Genomic DNA, 20,175 nt, shown 5'->3' with positions numbered 1-20,175 from the left:
TCTCTCTCAAAATAAATAAATAAACTTAAAAAAATTAAAGAAGGTTTTCTTTTTTAAAAGTCATCAACGGATGGAAACAGAAAAGAAATGAGTGCTATTTCCATTCTATTTCTATTCTATACCATGAGCAAAGCCCAGTTTACAGAAGAACGTTCTCTCCTTGGTTGAAGTGAATCAGGGGACAAGTTTATTTATTTGTTTTGAAAAACCACCTTTGAAGCCTTTCTCTGGCAGAGACGGCGATCCTCACCAAAGCTTCCCTACGCAGCACCCGCCCTGTAAACTGAAGGATCCTCTGGGGGAGATGCCGCCGTTAGGGGCTTGCGTGTGGGAACGTGCTGTGTGTCACAGCTGAGTGTTCTCTATTTGTCCTGCTTCTCCCCTGAAAGGAGGAAAAGTGACCAAGAGTGTGTCAGGAGTGCCTTTTACCCGGGGCTACCTAACCTTCATGCCCTTCCTGCCGGCCAGGGGTACACTCTGGGGGTGTCCGTGGTTCCTACACTCCAATAATGACAGGAATTTCCAGTACCAGGTTCTGGCTTCCCCTGGCAGTGTGAGAAAGCTGCTGGACCGAGCTAAGGTACCTGCCCATGTGGTGTGGCTAGGAGGGCTGGCAGTGCCTGGTGACCGTGTCTACGCAGGTGTATGGTACCGGGAGGGTGGTACTTGCTGCCTCAGAGGGTGGGGCATAGAGCTGTTGGTGATTCCGGCCCAGACCTCAGACCAGGGAAGGGGTCACTAGTGTTAGTGACTCTCCTCCTCCTCCTCTTCCATCTGACTCGTCACGTGATGAGAGTGGGTCAAGGGTCATTTTCGCTGTCCACCTGGCCTTGTTCTAAATGTAAACATACACTGTCCTCAGCTGGAAAGACTGGGACCCCCCCAAGTGTCAGGGCCTGTGTGGAGTGTGAGACGCATTCTGCAGCTCTTCAACTCCCCAGGGAGGGACCCCGGAGGCCACAAGAGAGAAAAGCATTGACCGGACAGAGCCCAGTGAGTGCCTCGGCAGGCATTTCCTGGGGGGCGGAGGGGGGGAGGCTTGGACTGGAAGGAACACCCAAGATCATCAAGTCCAGAGGTTCGGGGCATCAGAAGCACCCGGAGGGTCTGCCAAACAGCAGACTGCTGGGCCCCACCCCCAGTAGGTCTGGGTGGGCCTGAGAATCTACGTTTCTCACAGGCTCCCAGGTGCTATTGATGGTGCTGCTCCCGGGACTGCATGTTGAGAAGCACTGATCAAGTCCAATCCTTGAACTTTACAGAGGAGAGACATGGGTGTTGGGGGTCTGAGGGACCTGGGGCTCTCCTGCAGAGCAGCAGGCCCTGCCTGTGGGCGCTTGGTGCTGCTCAGCCTCAGCACCTTCCAGAGGAGAGGGCCCTGAGGGGGCACGCATGCTCACGGACGGCCGTACCTCCTCAATCACCAACATCAAGATGAAAATTCTGCTCCACAGACAATAAGTTTTACCTTCCTTGGGCCACACCTCTGGACACTGGAGAACACTGGGATACTCAATTATTTTTATATTTGGCTTATCAGGTATCTGGGCATCCAAAAGTGCTCCAGAACCTACTGGTCTGAATTCTTAGACAAACATCTTCAACTGAATGAGGCGAGATCGTGATTAGCATCATTAGCATTTATTGGGCACAGGTATCTTGTTAACTAACCATCCCGGCAAGCCCCGGGAGGGGGCCCTATGGGTCCTGTTGTACAGAGGAGGAAACAGATGTGGGAGAAGTCACCCGATATGGCACACACCCGGTGGGAGCGGAACTTGGAGCTGGCCTCCGATCCCAGACCTGAGCTCTCCTTCCCTGCCCCTCCATGGCCAAGGGCATGATAGCGGTCAAGAACATTTCATCTCCAGGGGCTGCCTGCTCAGACAGACTAGGAGCTGTGTGGAGGGTCTCACTGGAGCTCTCCATCTGTCTACTCGAGGCCTTGGGTTCTGCTACTGCAGGGCGGGCAGCCCAGACTCCTAACATGTCCCTGGAGGCCATGGGGCCGGACTGAGAGCCCGGGGCAGGGCGGGTGGGGGGGCATTTCTCTTCCAGTCGGGCTGGGAGGGTCATGTGTGTCGGGTCACTAGGACCCACCCCAGGCCCCTGCTGGTCAGCAGTGAGATGTGACTGCCCTGCTTCAGCCTGGGGTTTGTTTCCAGCTGTTCTGGAAACTCCCGAGCCAGGAGCCCTGGCGAGGCAACAGCCCCTCAGATGCTCACCTCAGTGTGGCCAGGACAGAAAGGTGCTCCCTTGGAAAGGCCGTTATTGGGCCCGGACGCTGAGCCGAGCTTGGGTCCAGCATGCCATCGAGTCCCTGGAATGCACGACAGAGGGCCAGGACTCTGCAGGAGGAGAGAGTAAGCATTAGATGAGAGCCCCACCCTATTCAGTAGCAGAGGGACAGCCTTACTGATGTGCCAGCGGAACAAACCCCAGTCCCTGAGTTCTGAGACTTTCCCCGCATCAGAGACCAGGAAGGGGCAAGCGTCTGGCTACCCAAATTGCCATGGGCTGACTGCGCACAGACCTACGGTGGCGCATGCCTCCCATTTCTGGGCCAGCACCTGTGGTTTCTGCCCAGATGCAGTCCACGGGTCCCGGTGAGATGCTTCCAGACCCACACCAGAGCCAGCATCAAAATGGAAATTCTTCTGTCCATCACACACACAGTCAGATGTAGTAAACCCAACATTGGACATGCCTGACTTAAGATAAATTATACAGAAGGGTGGCTCAGTTGGTTCAGCATCCAACTTCAGCTCAGGTCATGTTCTCACAGTTCATGGGTTCAAGCCCCATGTCGGGCTCTGTGCTGACAGCTCAGAGCCTGTAGCCTGCTTTGGATTCTGTGTCTCTCACTCTCTGTCCCTCCCCGGCTCACACTCTCTCTCTCTCTCTCCCTTTTTCTCTCTCTCTCTCAAATAAAAAAAATTAGTTGCATGGGTCCACTTAAAAAAAAAAAGATAAATCATACAGAAGAAAAGGTCCTGACAGTTGAGAACAAAGTGGTACCTGGATAAAGATTCAGAGCAGTTATGGTGGCAAACATGACAATGTGACCACTTGATAGATAATAAAAAAATCATATTGAATTAGCTTGTGGCTCTCAGAGAACCAAGTCAAAAGTCAGATTTTATCAATTGGAAGATATACAGACAATACAATGTGAAAAAAATGCTCGTTTTTAGGTTGTAGTTTCCAGAAATTGTGGAAGGGTTCTATTCTCCTCTCCCTTCTCTAAACCCCATACATGTAAGTGCTTCTTTCAACAATATTTCCTGAGCACCTGCTATGTGCCAAGCACTGATTTAGGTGCTGGGGACCCAGCAGTGAGTAAGACAGACAGGGTCTTTGCTCTTATGGAGCTCACAGTCTTACATAAATAAACCAGGTTATCTTCCTAGTCTTTACACGTCCCAGAGGAAATGAGCAAGGTATGAGGATAGAGGGTGACTGCAGGATGTAAAGAAGGGACCCTGTAGATAGGCTGCTCAGTGAAGAGTTCTTGGAGGAAGAGGTCTTCGGGTTGAGATCTGAAGGATGGAAAGGAAGGAGGGAGGGAACTTTCCAGTCAGAAGGAATAGCAAGTACAAAGGCCCTGAGGTAGAAACAGGTCAACATGTAGGGAAATGAAATGGAGAGGTAGAAGCCAGGTCTGCAAGGACATCGCTGGAGCTATGGCTTTATCCTAGGGATAATGGGGAGGGGGAGTGGAGGGCTTTAAGCAAGAGAGTGGCATGATGTTTTTAATAAATGAATGAATGAACTATTATGTCCATCATAGAACTTATAGGGTTGAGGTTCCCCCCACCAAAAAAAATCAAGAATGACAACCATAGCCTTCCTGTCTATATTCTCTCCAACTCCGCAATGCCCTTGTCACATCATGTTTTTTCCCAGTGTGGACCCCCCGCTCGTCTTCCTTCAGCTCCACTCACCTTGTACTGCAGAGGCGAGAGTCAAGGAAGCCACCAAGTCCCTAACTGCGCAGAGGAGGTGGAGGACGGGGGGTAGAAGGAGCATCTGGAGTGGTTTTCCCCTGGCTAGATGTTGTGAAATTAAGGACCGGGGTGCTTTCATTCCTCTTCCTCACCCACTCTGCTCAAAATGTCATTTTTGCTTCAGAAATACCAGAAACACCTTCCAATACTCAATTGGGGCTCAAATCTAGAGATAGAAATTTACCCAAATGCCCTTTGAAAGGGTTAGATTCCATGGCAAAGTATCCATCGTGCTCTCTCTGGGCTGGGTTAGCCTAGAGAAGGAGCACGGCGTCTTCCCAAGGTAAGAGGTGGGCATCGGGGGCCCTCTATCGCTCCTGGGTAAGAAGGTCTGGATCCAGCCCACAAATTCTTCACCTGGCCATTTGGCTAGCACTGACTGACCACTACCCTGGAGCCCACAGAGCTTCTCCTGGTCCAGTTCACTCAGATTCTTGAGGAAATCACTCAGTATCTTTAAGCATCTCTGGGCTTCCTCGTCCTGATGAGGGACTGCTGTAATAACTAAGGTCTCCAGCTCTGATCATCTGTGATTCTCTGAGGCCAGTTAACACTTTCCAGCCCGTATCTCTCCTGGATTCATAAGCAATGCTTTCTCCCACCCAAACATTAATTCAGTTATTTTTTTCACTAATTAAACAAATAAAACTTGCAGGCCCTGTGACCAGCCACTCTGTTAGGTGCTAGGGACACAAAGAAGAATATGACATAACACTTAACTTCCAAGGGCAAATAGTCTAGAGGTGAGGAAAGGCAAGCACATGAACTCACCCTTAAAGCACCGTGTGATACGTATGATGTATATGTGACAGGATATGGAAACCTAGCGGAAGGAGGAACTGATTTTACCTGGCCACATTAACCAGAGCAGGTTCGTAGAGGATGTAACACTGGAGCAGGGTTCTTAAGGATGAATAGAAATTCATTAGGGAAGAAGGGAAGGAAAGGCAGCACAGAGCCCCAGAGTTCAAGAATTAGCTGGAGGTTAAGGGCGCCTGGGTGGCTCTGTCAGTTAAGTGTCTGACTTTGGCTTGGGTCATGATCTTGGTGTCCATAGGTTCGAGCCCCCCATTGGGCTCTGTGCTGACAGCTCAGACCATGGAGCCTGCTTCAGAGTCCATGTCTCCCCCTCCCTTTGCCCCTTCCCTGCTCACACACACACTCTTTCTCAAAAATAAATAAAGTTTAAAAAATAATAAAAGATTTAGCTGGAGGTTCAACACAGCTTAGGAGGAGGTTTCAGGTTGGGCGTAAGAAGCAATGATGGGTCCTATACATTGGTAGGTGTTTGTGAGACTTTGGAGCTCACTGCAGTGGTCTGCCCAATGGCTGTAACAGAAACGGCCTCTATTTTCCATCTAGGGAGGATAAGAGTTACTTTCTATAGAAATATTTTGGATATTCCACTAAAAACCCATGATGGCCTCCAGTTTAGATGGTATGAAAGAGAGAGAAGGTCGATCTCAATAACAAATCCCCCAAATTCTAGGCAGAGCTGCCTTCCTAGGGATTTGTTCTAGACCCACCACAAAAGTTCTCTGGCCCTATCGATGCAACCTGGGCAAAGCCACTTTCATGCACCAGGGTCACCTGCTGATCACATCTGGATGCCTGAGTGCCATATTTGAGATCCTGTGTAGCATCTTCTATGCTTTTGACCTTTTCTCAGTCAGCATAAGAATAGATAGTTTGCTATTGGAGAGAACAATTCCCTGTCAAGAATACAGAAACACTAAATGGTTTTCCTTTTTTTTAAAAAAAGTTTTATGTCTTTTATTTATTTTTGAGAGACAGAGAGAGACAGTGCGAGCAGGGGAGGGTCAGAAAGAGAGGGAGTCACAGAATCCAAAGCAGGCGCCAGGCTCTGAGCTGTCAGCAAAGAGCCTGATGCAGGGATTGAACCCACAAACCGTGAGATCATGACCTGAGCTGAAGCCGGATGCTTAACCGACTGAGCCACCCAGGCACCCCTGATTTAATGTTTATTTTTGAGAGAGAGACAGAGCGTGAGCAGGGGAAGGGCAGAGAGAGAGAGGGAGACACAGAATGAAGCCAGTTCCAGGCTCCAAGTTGTCAGCACAGAGCCTGATGTGGGGCTTGAGCCCATGTACCTTGAGATCATGACCTAAGTCATGATCATGATGCTTAACCGACAGAACCACCCAGGGACCCCTAAATGATTTTCATAGAAACTGCTGTCATTGTTTTTAGCCTTATGCTAGTGAAGGTTGGGGCCTTAAAATGAAATCTGACTTAAATACTGCCGATTTCTAATGCAAAGATATTAGGGACAACTCACCCCAATGCATATCTATTTTAAAACCCTGCCAGGTCTCATGAGGTATCACTTAATCAGATGGCTCTCACCCTTTCACAAATGCATGAGAATAAAGCCAAGCGCATTGCAGACCCATGTTCATTCCTTCTTACAGGGCATGATAGAATGTTCTTGAAGTCTAGGACCCTGGTCTGCCCAGGGTCCCATGTTTAAAGCTGTGATTCTCAAAGTGTGAGCCATGGCAATATCAGCAATATCTCGGAACTTATTAGACATGCAAATGCTTCCGCCCTACCATAGACGTAGCACGCCGAGTGAGACCCAGCCGCCTGGGTTTTCCCCTCAGGTTCGGTGTACACCGAAACCTGAGAACCACGGCTTTAGAAGGTCCACTGTGGCCCTCCTCCTGTCTTCTACCTCCCCATGGGGTCAGGGAGCCAGGGCCAAGAGAGAGCCAACCCAGAATAAGTCTACTGCACTGGGCGGCCTGCCTGATGGAACTTCCTGTATTATAGTCCACATTATGTCTAGACCATGACCATGACCATGGGGTCCAAAACCCCAGAACAACCAGCCCTGAGTCAGCTAGAATTAGAGGTTCTTCTGAGGAACCCCTGAGGGTAAGCCTATTTGAATGGCTCACACTGTTGATGCCTGACTCAGCGACCCCTTCACTTTTCTTAAGGTCTTGGCGATATTTTGGTCAATTTTAGCCAAGAAGCTTAGAGGAATGCCAAACTGTTGAAAACCCCATGAATATGCAAGTTGAGGAGCCTGAGCCTCCGCGGGAATTTATCGGGGAGTGATGGGCATCAGCTCTAGCAACTGCAACCTGCTAAACACCAGTCAGCATCCTGCAAAGTCCTCCATGCTTGAACTTTGCGGAAGATTTCATCTAACTCCTAGCTGCCGCGCTCTGCTGCCGCCCTCCCCGCCAGTCCTCTGCAGCAGTGGCCTTCTGCCCTGACTGAGCACTGGACTCACCTGAGGAGGTTTACAAAGTCCTGACACCTGTCCCAACTCTAGATCCAACTTAACTGTTTTTTTTAAATGTTTATTTATTTTTTTTTGAGAGAGAAAGAGAGTGCAAGCAGCAGGGAACACAGAGATGGGGACAGAGTGGGCTTCATGCTGATGGCAGCATGCCCAAGGCAGGGCTCAAACTCATGAGCCATGAGATTAAGATGTGAGCCAAAGTCAGGTGCGTAACCAACTGAGCCACCCAAGTCAAGATGGTGCCCCCCATCTTGACTCTTTTGGGATGCTGCCTGGGGATCAGTATTTTGTAAAGCTCCCAAGAGAGCCCAAGGGCTGAGAACCACTGCCATACAGGATAAATAGGAAGCTTGACATTGGCTTTGATGAGTTAGCAATTAAGAGAAATTGTTAAGAAATTAAGATATTTCATGGGACACCTGGGTGGCTCAGTCGGTTAAGCATCCGACTTCGGCTCAGATCATGATTTCACAGTTCGTGGGTTTGAGCCCCGTGTCAGGCTCTGTGTTGACAGCTCAGAACCTGGAGCCTGCTTTAAATTCTGCATCTCCCCCTCTCTCTTCCCCTCCCCTGCTTGTTCTCTGTCTCTCTCTCTCAAAAATAAACATTAAAACAAGTTAAAGAAAAAAGAAATTAAAATATCTCAGAAGACATAAAGTGCAGGTATGGTCACTTTTAGGCAACAAGAATACAGCGTCCAGACTTTCTGGGGGATGTCGACCCTGTCTCACCACCCTCTGCTCTGCCAACGATCATAATTGACATGTGTGAATTGGAAGGTCTTCTGTTTACTCCTTGCAAGCCACTTAAGATGTTGTTTGACCGTTGGAGCTACAGTTAGCTTATTACTAAGCCCAAGGATTATCCACTGGCATTTTTAATTCCAAAGATTTGGGGACGCTTGACCACAGAGAACTCTTGGACCATTCCTCACACGTGTTCGGAAGCAACGGCTAGTCCCAAGGGTGGATTCTGCCACATCAAAGACGTAAGAGTCCCTGGCAGGAATGACGGCCTTCCTTCCCCTAGCTCCCACCTGCCAAAGCTCTGTGTTGGGAAAACCCACTGGGGATGTTGGGCGTTAAGAACGTGTAGTTAAGCGCAGGATAATAATTGTTGGTGCTCTCACTGTGATTGTCTTTGCTATGACTGTTCCCCCTTGATTCTGTCCTTTCCCTGGTAGTTCTTGTTCTAAGCCTGTGCAAAAAGGAAATTTGAAGTCTTTTGCGTGGTACATCTGTTTTCCTAATTTTTAGCCTAATCAGAAATTTTCTAGTATGGAGTATGACCATGAGGTTTGCTGACTAAGAGCTCTTGTTTGGGGGGTGGTGGTGATGGAATTCAATTTGGCCATTTAGAGATGATTTGATGTATTTTAACTATTTAGTGGTTTTGGCAAGTCCAATAGGAAAATCGTGCATTGGGCCCCAAGGACTTAGGAAGACATTAAGATTCAGCAAAACTACTATTCTTTTTGATGGCAAGTTTCAATGCTAACAATTCTAAAGGGCCCTGCCACATTTTTCTAAAAAAGAAATGGTCCTCTGGCTCTTTGAGAGATTCCTAGGTAAACTACACAACCCTAGCATTTCTCCAGGGAGGCCAGCAGCTTGAGGAAGAAACCACCAAGGTTGGCTGACCTTGAACTTCAGAACCAAAGAGCATTTGCTCTGCATATGCATGGCCTCTTGGTGCGTGCGGCTGGCCGCAATCTGCCTGGTATTTACCTGACCAGATTCATGAGCTGTGCGATGCCAACACCGCAGAGAGGTTTTCATAGTGTGGGTAATGACAACACCACTGTGGTGGGGGTAGATAAGACATCTAAATGCACAGCGGCTTTCCATTAAAGAGCTAAGGGCAGTGTACTTTTGCAAGAATGTACTGCTAACTAGCAGTTCCTGTACTATATCCCGTCGGTTTAACAATACTAATGATATATCTATAATCTACATGTCAGAGCCAAAAACAATCCAATACTTTTTCAAACTTCTCTGCAACCCTAAGAAAACATCTCCTTGGTTCCAACTGGCTGATCCTTAAACCACAAGAAAAAGATTCATTTCAGCCCTGCCTGCTGTTCCCATAGTTGGGACTAAGAGCAGACAGAAGTATCGGGGAGAAAGGACTCACTGGTTGGAGCCAAAGTTCGCTTTCGAAAATACGGGCACCTAGCAAGGTCTCTAACCCGCTGCAGACCTCGGGTGAACACCTGGGAGGGAAAACACAAATGAAAACAAAACGTTGCCGGTGAATGCTAACTCAGATCCAAGTCCTCTCTTCTATTTGCTTTATAGGATTAAATGTCCTCCGTGCCTCTTGAGCAGCCTTTTTCCTCTCGGTGTGCGGTATGTTTTCCGAGCAATAGGTCAAGCAACATTACGGCGCATAAGTCTATAATGCAATTCAGATGTGACTTCAGAAATAAAGACAAGCTAAAGACCTATAGTCTTGAAACAGACCAGGAGATACCCTGGCCTAATAGCCACATCCTGTTTGAGGCCTTTTAAATAGGCAGGCACGCCATCTTTCCCTTGGTGAGAGCAAGGGATGAGCTATGGGACTTGAATGTAAGGATCTTGGTAAAATGTCACTCACACTTGTCCCTGAGACACACTTGTCCATGAGACACACTTGTCCCTGAGATACACTTGTCCCTAGACACCTTTACTTGTCCCTGAGACACACTTGTCATGAGACATCCACACTTGTCCCTCAGACACACTTGTCCCTCAGACACATTTGTCCCTGAGACACACTCACTTGTTCCTGAGACACCCACACGTGTCCCTGAAACACCAACACTTGTTCCTCAGACATACTTGTCCCTCAGACACACTTTTCCCTGAGACACTCACACTTGTCCCTGAGACACACTTGTCCCTGAGACACTCACACTTGTCCGCAAGACACACTCACCTGTTCATGAGTCAAGGCCATTCCGGTTTGGGCAGCTGGACTCCAGTCTCACTGCAAAAACTGCCTCACCTCAACCACCTGTATCTGTGAACACCTGGATCACAAGTAGCCAGCACCAAACACATCACGAGAGGAAACTGAGTCCCAGAAGTGGGTTGGCCACCTTCCTACACCTCAACACTCTAGAATGACAACTGCCACCGTATCTCCTGCTCCCTTGCTCTCCCATGCTGACATTTCCTGGCTTATTCATTGACTTCACACCCAGAAAATCTGACTCAAGGCATGAAAGAGGTAACTCAGCCCAGCTTTGCCCAGGCACGCAGCACATGCAAATCCTAGGTAACCCGGGGCTAAGATAAGAACTGGAAAGGAAGACTTTATTTCCATGTGTGTGTTTGTCAGGGGGCTTTTGCTGGTTTAGCTACTTCCTGTGTATGGCCTTAACTATCCCAGTCCCAAATAGACTCCTACCGCATACACATGCCTGATGGGGGATGTCGGAACGTCACTAAGGTGGTTAGCTATAATGAGAGGCTATTTGACGGGCATTTTTCAGCTTATTTGAAGGAGTTTCATCTAGCTCTTTCATTATGTTAGGAAAGAGGTCAAGGGAGATGAAAACCTGCTGTCCCTTCCGAAGTCATTTGCTTCACATATAATTATATTTCAGAACATTCCCAATCTTCTAGTGTTTCTTCTTTTAGGTTTCATTTGACCATGACATCATGAACAAAAGAGAAACTCTGCACTGGTGCATCTCAGTCCAGAGCTAACAAGAGACCCACAGCACGCATCTGTCTCCTCGGACCCAGAGCACTGTGGGATTAATTAGAAATTCCAAAGATGAGGGCAGACAGCTCCTCCCACTCAATCAGCGAACACGTGCACATGTGCATGCACACGCACAAGTACGTGCACACACACAGACACCAGCCCCTCATCCTGCTGTTTCTAAAGAGATAAGTTCGGAGATTTAAGGTCCAGAGAACTATAAATGAACTTATTTTAGAATCTCAATTGTTATGTTAATGATAGACTGCTAGAGCCAGAAAGAAAGGGCCACTGGCGATTCTGCAGTCCGGGTGCTCCCCTTGACAAGCTGGCTGACTGACGCCCTGAGTCCCTGGGGCTGGTTGTATCTTAGCCCTACCACTTATCAACTGTGTGCCCTTTAGCAAGTGCCTTAACCTCTCTGTGCCTCAGTTCGTCCTCAAAAATCACAATAATTCTAGCTTCCATGCTGAGTTATGGAGAGGCTTAAATAAGATAAACATTTAGCCTAGTGCCCGGCACCTAGCTATTAGCTAGCATATTAGCTATTCTTTTTTTTAATTTTTTAATTTTTTTAATGTTTATTTTTGAGACAGAGATAGACAGAGTATGAGCAGGGAGGGACAGAGAGAGAGGGAGACACAGAATCTGAAGCAGGCTCCAGGCTCTGAGCTGTCAGCACAGAGCCCGACATGGTGCTTGAACCCACAAACTATGAGATCAGGACCTGAGTTGAAGTAAGATGCTCAACCTACTGAGCCACCCAGGTGCCCCTTTGCTTTTCTTACAAAGATCACTAAAGTCATTCAGCCAGAATTAGGCAGCACGTTATTGGCAGGCTGGGTGCAGACCCAAAAACGACGCCTCATGTCCATCGCACGCCCCAACCTGGCTGTCTCTGGCAGGAAGAACCCTGCTTTGGGTCCCAGTCTTGGTTGGAATGGCTTGCCACGCACATGCTCAGTGGCCCCGTCTGAGCAACTATAGAATGCTCCATCTGCAGCTGCAGGATGATTATCGGCAATCATTTCCCAGCAAAAATGCTGAGTAACGAACTGAAGCAGTCGTTTTTGGAACGATCTGTTTTCTTCAGCCACGCGGCAGTCAGAGGGGGTTTCAGTTGCTTTGGCTGCAGTTTGGGGAGCAGAGCACTCACTCGCTCTTCGGCCCTCGCGAAAAGGTGCTGCCTGTAGCATGAATAGCATCTTTACTTAGGGTCACTGCTGCCTTACAGAGAAAGTGAATCACAAGGAGAATACAACACGGAGGGTTATCCTCATGGTCAGATTCATGCTCAGTTACCCGGAGACTGGGGACAAGTTCAGGTTGACTTCTCCTGTTTTTCTAACCATGGGCTGTCCCAGAGTAGGCACTCCATGTGTGTTTATTAAACAGAATGCGAAAAAAACCCTCTTCCCACAGCTATACCAGTTTATTCCAAGTGATTTGTGATTTCCTACTACATGGAGAAGTAACCAGAGGTCCCAATGTATTATTCCTGGATATCTGGGAAGCCCCCCATTTCATCTTGGTGAGGTTTCCTTTAAGAAGGAGAACGCCCCCTTGGTAGGCTGACAGGTACACTGCTGAGGAACTGCCTTAGCTCTCAGGGGACCGGGGGACCTTCATCCCGCCTCTGTTACTAGCACGGAAAAACAGACACGGGTGCTGTGCAGAACAAATCCCTCACTGCCAGTGCGCTCGTTTTTCTCATCCACTATGTATTTGGAGAAAGCCGTGCTCCAACCTGGCCACTGGTGCCATGGGGCAATCCAGTAGGATGGTGATCACCTCGCTGTTTAGTTACAAGCCACGAGAAGATGAAAAAAAAAAAAGAAAAACACAGAGCATACACATACAGAATGAGGGCGGAGGCTGCACGATGATAATGAAAACCATTTGTCAGGATTTTACTCCCTTCTTTGTGAATCAGCCGAGTTCCTGGCCCCAGGCCTCAGTTTGTGAAGGGAGCTGCAACCCTAAGACCTTCCTGGGGTTCGTGTCCCATGTCCAGTCTGGAGCGTCATGCTGTGTCCTCAGAAAGGAGGGCACTGGATTGACTGGGCACTGGGACAGTCATCCCAGCTCCCTCTGGGCCATGGCCACTAGGCCTGGCCCATCTCACCTTGGTCCCAAACCAGACTTCCATCTGTGGCAAGAAGGGCTCTCCCTTTGCCTGCATTGTGTCCACCTCCAGTCCCGGCTTTCTTTCCTTCCTTCCACAGCCCTGACCTCCATGTTCCCAAAATACAGATGCACACCTTTTTTTTTTTTTTTTTTTGGATAAAGAAGCAAAGTAAATAAAAATTTAAAAGAAAACAAGAATAATCCCAACCCCCCTCTCCCCAATTTACAACCAGTAGAACAGTGTGTGTCTGCCTAAACATGTTTGGTTTGCTTACATCATCCCTGAGAGAGGAATCACCTTGAAAGACATGTGTTGTAGTTACAGTCATATGCACATGTGCTCATTAAGTCCTAGTGCCCATTGCCCGCCTCTGCCCACTTCTCAAAGCCATCACAGCATTTGCCCCAGTCATGTCTCTGATTCAGACCTGTGGGGCATGGCAGGATTCTCTCCAACCTTCTCCTCCACCACCACCACCACCACCACCATCACCACCACCAAAGGACTCAAGAACTTTCTGGGGTCAGGGAAGTCTTGCCAATGTTCCCCCAAGACCTCCCCTTAGGCTGTCAATAAAATCAGCAGAACCAGAAGAGAGCCACACCCTGGGGGTCTTATTCTCTCCAGAGTTGTTAAATGAATTGTTTGGGTCCATATTATTGGACCGGTGAATAGAGCCGGGTCTAGAAATCAATGTTCCTGCTTTCCTGTCTGTTCCATTATACTGTTTTCCAGCATCTGTTCTGGAAACTGCTTTTTCTCCCCTTCCCTCTCCTGAGATTTTCCTGTTCGTCTTGTTGTTGCTGTTACCTTTGTTTTTCCAAGAATGTAGATGACACCATGATTCAGTTTAGACCTTGATAAAATCATCTCAAAAGAGGAAGATCTATGATTATCACAACGGCACTATACAGACACACACACACATTCACAAAGGTAAATGAGTTAGGTACCTTCGCCCTCCAAAATGAGACAGGTTTTTCCACTTCCTGATGCAGTGGGGTAAGAACACATGTACAATTTTGCTAGCCATCTTTGAGTTTTTCTACTTCTTCACATCTGAAGACAAGTGGACTTTGGTTTCCAGCCCCTGCAGGAAGACAAAGCTCACCCCAACCCCTCCCAGCAGCCTCCGGAAGGAGGTATTCCTCTGACTAGGGGGAGTCCACCAATACTGGAAATCTTAATTTGGGATTTGGGGGGAAAAAGGCAAGGGTGGGATAGAAATACCCCCAAAGATTCCCTGTAGGCCTCTCTCTTAGGCTATCTGAGAGGCATTGATAAAGATTGCACTGCCTATACGTTAGGTGTAAAATTAAACGTAATGTAATATGATGTATTAAAATGTGTTGCATACTTTATTAGCGTAAACTGCAGGCCAGAAGTGAATACAACTACTACCACCGATAATATATGATGCTTATTGTCTATTATGTGCCAGACACTCTACTAAGGGCTTTCTATAGATTAACCTTTCAAATACTCATTACAAATCTCTGAGAACCGTATTATCTGCTTAGTGGATGTTGTTATGGACAGGAGCCCGGCTCTCTGGCCCTGGGGTCCCCTCCTCCACACCTACTCTAGATTGCTCACAAATATGACCATTCAAAGGGGCAACAGCTTCATACTCTCTGGCTTTTGGACTGAGGGTCGATTTCTGCTTCTGCGGCCTGGGTAATGGAGAGGTGGAACGTAGCTATTCTGTTATCTCCCACATATTTATCATTCTCAAATTTACCTGACTGCTTTTAAAACTCTAGTGCTGATAGCTATAATTTTCTAAGTATAAAATACCTTACAAACTTGAGGGAACCCACAGAAGATACTCCCTCCTCACTGAAATACTCTAACCACCAAGAAATAGACTCTGGAAAGACCCACTATTCTGACAGAAATGTAGACACAGAAGATAGATGCTTGGAGTATGCAGCTGTTTCTTCCTGAGTAATTTATAGACGTTGGAATGTAGTCATTGCACTTACTTGCATACATTTTGTTTGAGATTTACTCTTCACTGTGAGACCATGAACACAAACCACAAGCAAGACAGGAACTGCTCACTCTGGGCTAGGAGGTGATTCTCTGTTGGTTGGCTTTTTGGGTGTAAAGACCAAGCCAGAGACCGATGGAGCCAAGTGGAGTCTGTTAATATTTCCATTCATGGACATGCAATAGAAAACCATCTCATACATTTACAGGAAAACATCGAATATAATATAGTTGTTGAGCTTAATCAGAACCAGAGTAAAATTCCAGTTGCCGAGAATAGAAACTTACCCTAATGATTTCATTTTTAGTCCAAAGTATACAGTGTTTTCTCTGCCTGCTCTGTTTGTCACTTTCTAAAACAAGAAATTACCAAGCTATGACTTTGGTTTGAGGGATGGGTGGAAAGTAATAAACACTGAACAGAAATGCAAAGAGATCGAATATCAAGGGTCCTCGGTGGATGAGCACTCAGAAGTGGATTCGGTCTGTGAACTGTTGAGTTTATTTCCAGAACTGTGTGGATTACTCAATCAGGGTTCAATTGTCCAGGCTTCATGCTGTCAGCAGTGAGTGCTTCATACGACAGGAGTCAATCAAAACACAAAGACGAGAAGGTTGCGTTACCACCAGTGTTTTCGTGTTTTTTTGTTTTGTTTTGTTTTGTTTTTAGACAGACATGGCTGTTTCCATTGTTAGCAGGTGAAATGGTTTGTCCTGGATGAGTGAGAATCTCGCACTAGGGAAAAACAGGAGACCTATTAGGAATTATGCTGCTATGTGTGCAGCTGAGGCAGGGGGAGGGGGTTCCATACTCAAGGGTGAAAATCTGACAGTCTCTTTAGCCCACCAGCCCACTACCTCCGAGACCCTCTTTAAAAACACAGGGTCTCTGTCTTCTTGTAACTTCTAAAGAACACCATGAGCAGGAAAGTGCAAATCACAGGAAAGGCTCTTCACCAGTCAGCAATGGCTGTCACCTACAGGCTGACAGTGACATTTTGGCAGACACATCAGAAGGGCACACACTGGCCATGAATTAAGTGGCCTGGCCCAGTCCCCACAGGGCACCACGGGGGATCTGAATCATGCTGGCACGGGGGATGGCCCTGGCTCTGGTGTTGGACCTGCTGTTTCCAATTAGGGGCCAGCCTGGGGCCAAGCCCAGGTCAGGGGTAGAGGGAGAAAACGCCTTTCTCATTTCCCATCAGCTGGGAGCCTGAGGGGCGTGTGCGGCATGAATAGATGAGTCCTGAACAGATGGTATCGGACCAGCCAGCACCTGCAGACATTGGGGTGAACTAGCGGAGCTGGAATTTGCCCCACCACGGGGAAACCTGATGTCATTACAGAGGGAGACTGGAGACGCAGAGTGAGAAAGAGAGAACCACAGCTGACCTTGTACTTCAGGGGGGCATAAGGGCCCCTTGTGCAGCTGAAGACCCACACAAAATTTTGACTCCCCCAAAACTTAACTACCAATAGCCCATTCTTGACCAGAAGCCTTACCAATAACATCAACAGTCAATTACCACATATTTTGTATGTTCCATGTATCACATACTATATTCTTACCATAAAGTAAGCTAGAGAAAAGAGAATGTAATTAAGAAAATCATAAGGAAGATGGGGGTGCCTGGGCGGCTTTGTCGGTTAAGTGTCTGACTCTTGGTATTGGCTTAGGTCATGATCTCATGGTTCTTGAGATCAAGTCCTGTGTTGGGCTCTGCACTTGACAACATGAAGCCTGCTTGGGATTCTCTTTCTCCCTCTCTCTCTCTCTCAAAATAAATAAACTTACAAAATTAAAGAAAATCACAAGGAAGAAAAAATACATTTACAGTACTATACTGTGTTTATAAAACAAAATCCACGTATGAGTGGGTCTGTGAGTTCAAGGGTCAATTGTATAGTAAGAAGCAATCAGGAGAGGAGGGGAGCGGGCAAAACAGAAGGAGAAGGAGGGTGAAGAGGGACACCCATAGGGCAGAGGAGCAATGACCAGGAGAGGGAGGGCAGCCTGGCAGAGGAGCCAGGAAGGGCAAGCAATGGAAGAGAGAGATGGACAGAATGCTTTGAAGAGAGCCTCAGCCTCAACTGTAGTGAGGTGGCAGGCATCCCTGGCCAAATCCCAAACAGATTCACACTCCTCACCCTAGAGAAAAAAACCCAGGCAACAGGCAAGGAGAGCAAGCCCCCCACAAAGAACCCGGATTTCATTGAACTGACTTCTGGTAACCTTACAAGATAATCCTGACGATGTTTCAATTAACAGTCTATTACAATATGATTTTTGCTGGAAAAATTCCAAATATGAGCCCCAACCCAATGATAACACTGCCTTGGCAGGAGGACACGGTGATTTCATTCCATGGGTTAGGACAAGGCCACATCCCAGGGCACACAACATCTTGCACACAAAACCCTCATCACAGAGCCGCCGTGCTGGGAGTGCCAGACTGGCCCTTAAAATAAATGAGATCGGATGACCTCACCATTATCAGATTCAGAGCAAATGACTTGGAAAAGAACTTGTGAGGGAGAAGGACGAAAGGACAATATTAGGGGAATTGGGGCTTCCCATCGGTGCTGAGATCCAGCTGGAGTCGGTTATAGTGTAAACTTTGTTTAATCAAATCCTCTGTCATTAATAAAACCCCAAACCAAATCCAAACACAGATCAGGGATGATGTACTTGGATTTCACATGGGCTTGCATCATTGCTTCCCCAGGTGCCATCCACAAATCTGGAAATCAGGCTGCTGGCGGGGAGCGGTGCAGGGAGACGGCCGCCATTCCGCTCAGGCCCTGCCCTTTCCCTGTTACTGGGGCTCCGGCAGTCAGCGAACTGAGGGGACCCACAGTCCTCCTCTCCTGGGTGCGGCAAGCATTCAAGGCAAATCAGGAAGGCGAGGCAACTGGAAACCACTCCAGAACAAAAGTGGCCGGAGGAAGTAGAGACCTTACAAATTCAGGAAGGCTTTCGCGGGCGGAGAGAGAAGAGCTGCTCCCCACGCTCTAGGGGACACAACTGGGATGAATGGGCAGAACTGAAGGAGAGGCAGGCCTCCCTCAAAACCTGGCTGCTCCTGACATCCAGAGAGAGGAACAAGTGGCCTGCTGAGGTAGAATTCTCTGTCAAGAACCATGTTCGATTCAGGCTGAATGTAATGGCCTCTCATTCTGTGAGCCTGTGTGTGAATTTGCTGTCAGAGATTTGTATGCTTTTAAAAAAAAATGTTTATTTATTTTTGAGAGGGGGGAGGGGTAGAGAGAGGAGGACAGAGGATCTGACAGCAGTGAGCCCGACGTGGGGCTCGAACTCATGAACTGCAAGATCTTGATCTGAGCCAAAGTTGGACGCTCAACTGACTAAGTCATCCAGGTGCCCCAGAGACTTGTATGTTTGACACAGTACGGCCCCTTTGTAAATTAACTGTTTCATCTGGTGCTCAACCAAAGAAAAAACAGTCTGTTCTCACACCAGAGGAAAACTAGCTGATTGGACTTATTTGGGGCATTATGTTAGTCTCCAACATAGAAGACCCTTTCCCTAGGGGTTTTTGAAGGTCCGTTTGGCTATACTTCACAGATCTCTTCCACACTTACTTTACTGTTTTTTAAATATAATTTATTGTCAGATTGGCTTACATACAACACCCAGTGCCCATCCAACAAGTGCCCTCCTCTGTGCCCATCACCTATTTTCCTTCCCCCCACATCCACCCAGTTTGTTCCCTGTATTTAAGAGTCTCCTGTGGTTTGCTTCCCTCCCTCTCTGTTAGTATCTGTTTTTCCCCCTTCCCTCCCCCATGGTCTTCTGTTAAGTTTCTCAAGATCCACATATGAGTGAAAACATATGCTATCTGTCCTTCTCTTACTGACTTATTTCACTCAGCATAATACCCTCCAGTTCCATCCATGTTGCTGCAAATGGGCAGATTTCATTCTTTCTCATTGCCAAGTAGTATTCCATTGTATATATAGACCACATCTTCTTGATCCATTTGTCACCCATGCCACACTGACTTTAGAACACAGCCCTTGCATGAAAGTAGCCAGGCTTTGTCTGATAAGAACGTTGATGCTAGAGGAGAGTCCCGTTGGCAAGGAAGGCAGACAGATGGCCTTTCACAGAAGGTGGATGATGTGGAGGAAACTTCGGGTGTACTGAAGCAATTATGGCAGCCACTGAGCCTCCCTCACACTCAAAAAGACTCCTTAAATATATCCTTGAATTACTCCTCTGACTGTCTCGGCGGAGGCTAGAACCATATATAACTGCTTCTCCAGGAAGCCCAATCTTGATAAGACTATAATAAAACTAATTTTAAATAGTTGCACATATTAAAGACAGACACAGGAAGAAAACACTAGAAGGAAAGGCAACACATGTTAGCAGCAGTTGAGTTAAAGGATTAGGAGTGGTTTTGTTTTATTTTTTACACTTTCCTCTATTTTCTAAATATTTTGCAGGGAGCCGCTGATAGCTTTTATAATCAGAATGAGGCATTTAAAATTTTTGACAATCTTATATTTAAAACTGTAGAAATGTTCATAGGTTTTTTTTAAATAATAGTTTATTGTCAAATTGGTTTCCATATAACACCCAGTACTTCTCCCCACAAGTGCCCCCCGACCATGACCATCACCCCCTTCCTCCCTCCCCCTTCCCCTTCAGTCCATGGTTCATTTTCAGTATTCAGTAGTCTCCCTTGATCTGTGTCCCTTACTCTTCCCCGCTCTCTTTCCCCCTTCCTCTCCCCATGGTCCCCTGCCAGGTCTCTCCTGTTAGACCTATGAATGCAAACATATGGTATCTATCCTTCTCTGCCTGACTTATTTCGCTTAGCATGACACCCTCAAGGTCCATCCACTTTGCTACAAATGGCCATATTTCATTCTTCCTCATTGCCATATAGTATCCATTGTATATATATACCACATCTTCTTGATCCATTCATCAGTTGATGGACATTTCGGCTCTTTCCATGATTTGGCTATTGTAGAAAGTGCTGCTACGAGCATTGGGGTACATGTGCTCCTATGCATCAGCACTTCTGTATCCCTTTGGTAAATCCCTA

General features: G+C 47.3%; 1 protein-coding gene across 2 annotated transcripts in view; it reads right to left on the bottom strand.

Moving 5' to 3' along the window:
- The window catches only part of NGF (nerve growth factor), a 53,998-nt gene that overhangs the window by 5,737 nt on the left and 28,086 nt on the right, over positions 1-20,175 (bottom strand). For both annotated transcript variants that reach the window (XM_029948503.1, XM_029948502.1), the window contains exon 2: positions 2,226-2,348. Coding sequence is in view for 1 of the 2 variants with exons in the window: in XM_029948502.1 (XP_029804362.1) it covers positions 2,226-2,348 (123 nt within the window). In the remaining variant the exon portion in view is untranslated. The remainder of the gene's footprint in view (positions 1-2,225; positions 2,349-20,175) is intronic.

This window comes from Suricata suricatta, chromosome 8 (assembly GCF_006229205.1).
Source record: "Suricata suricatta isolate VVHF042 chromosome 8, meerkat_22Aug2017_6uvM2_HiC, whole genome shotgun sequence".
NCBI lineage: Eukaryota > Metazoa > Chordata > Mammalia > Carnivora > Herpestidae > Suricata > Suricata suricatta.
This window is presented reverse-complemented; position numbering and strand designations above follow the sequence as displayed.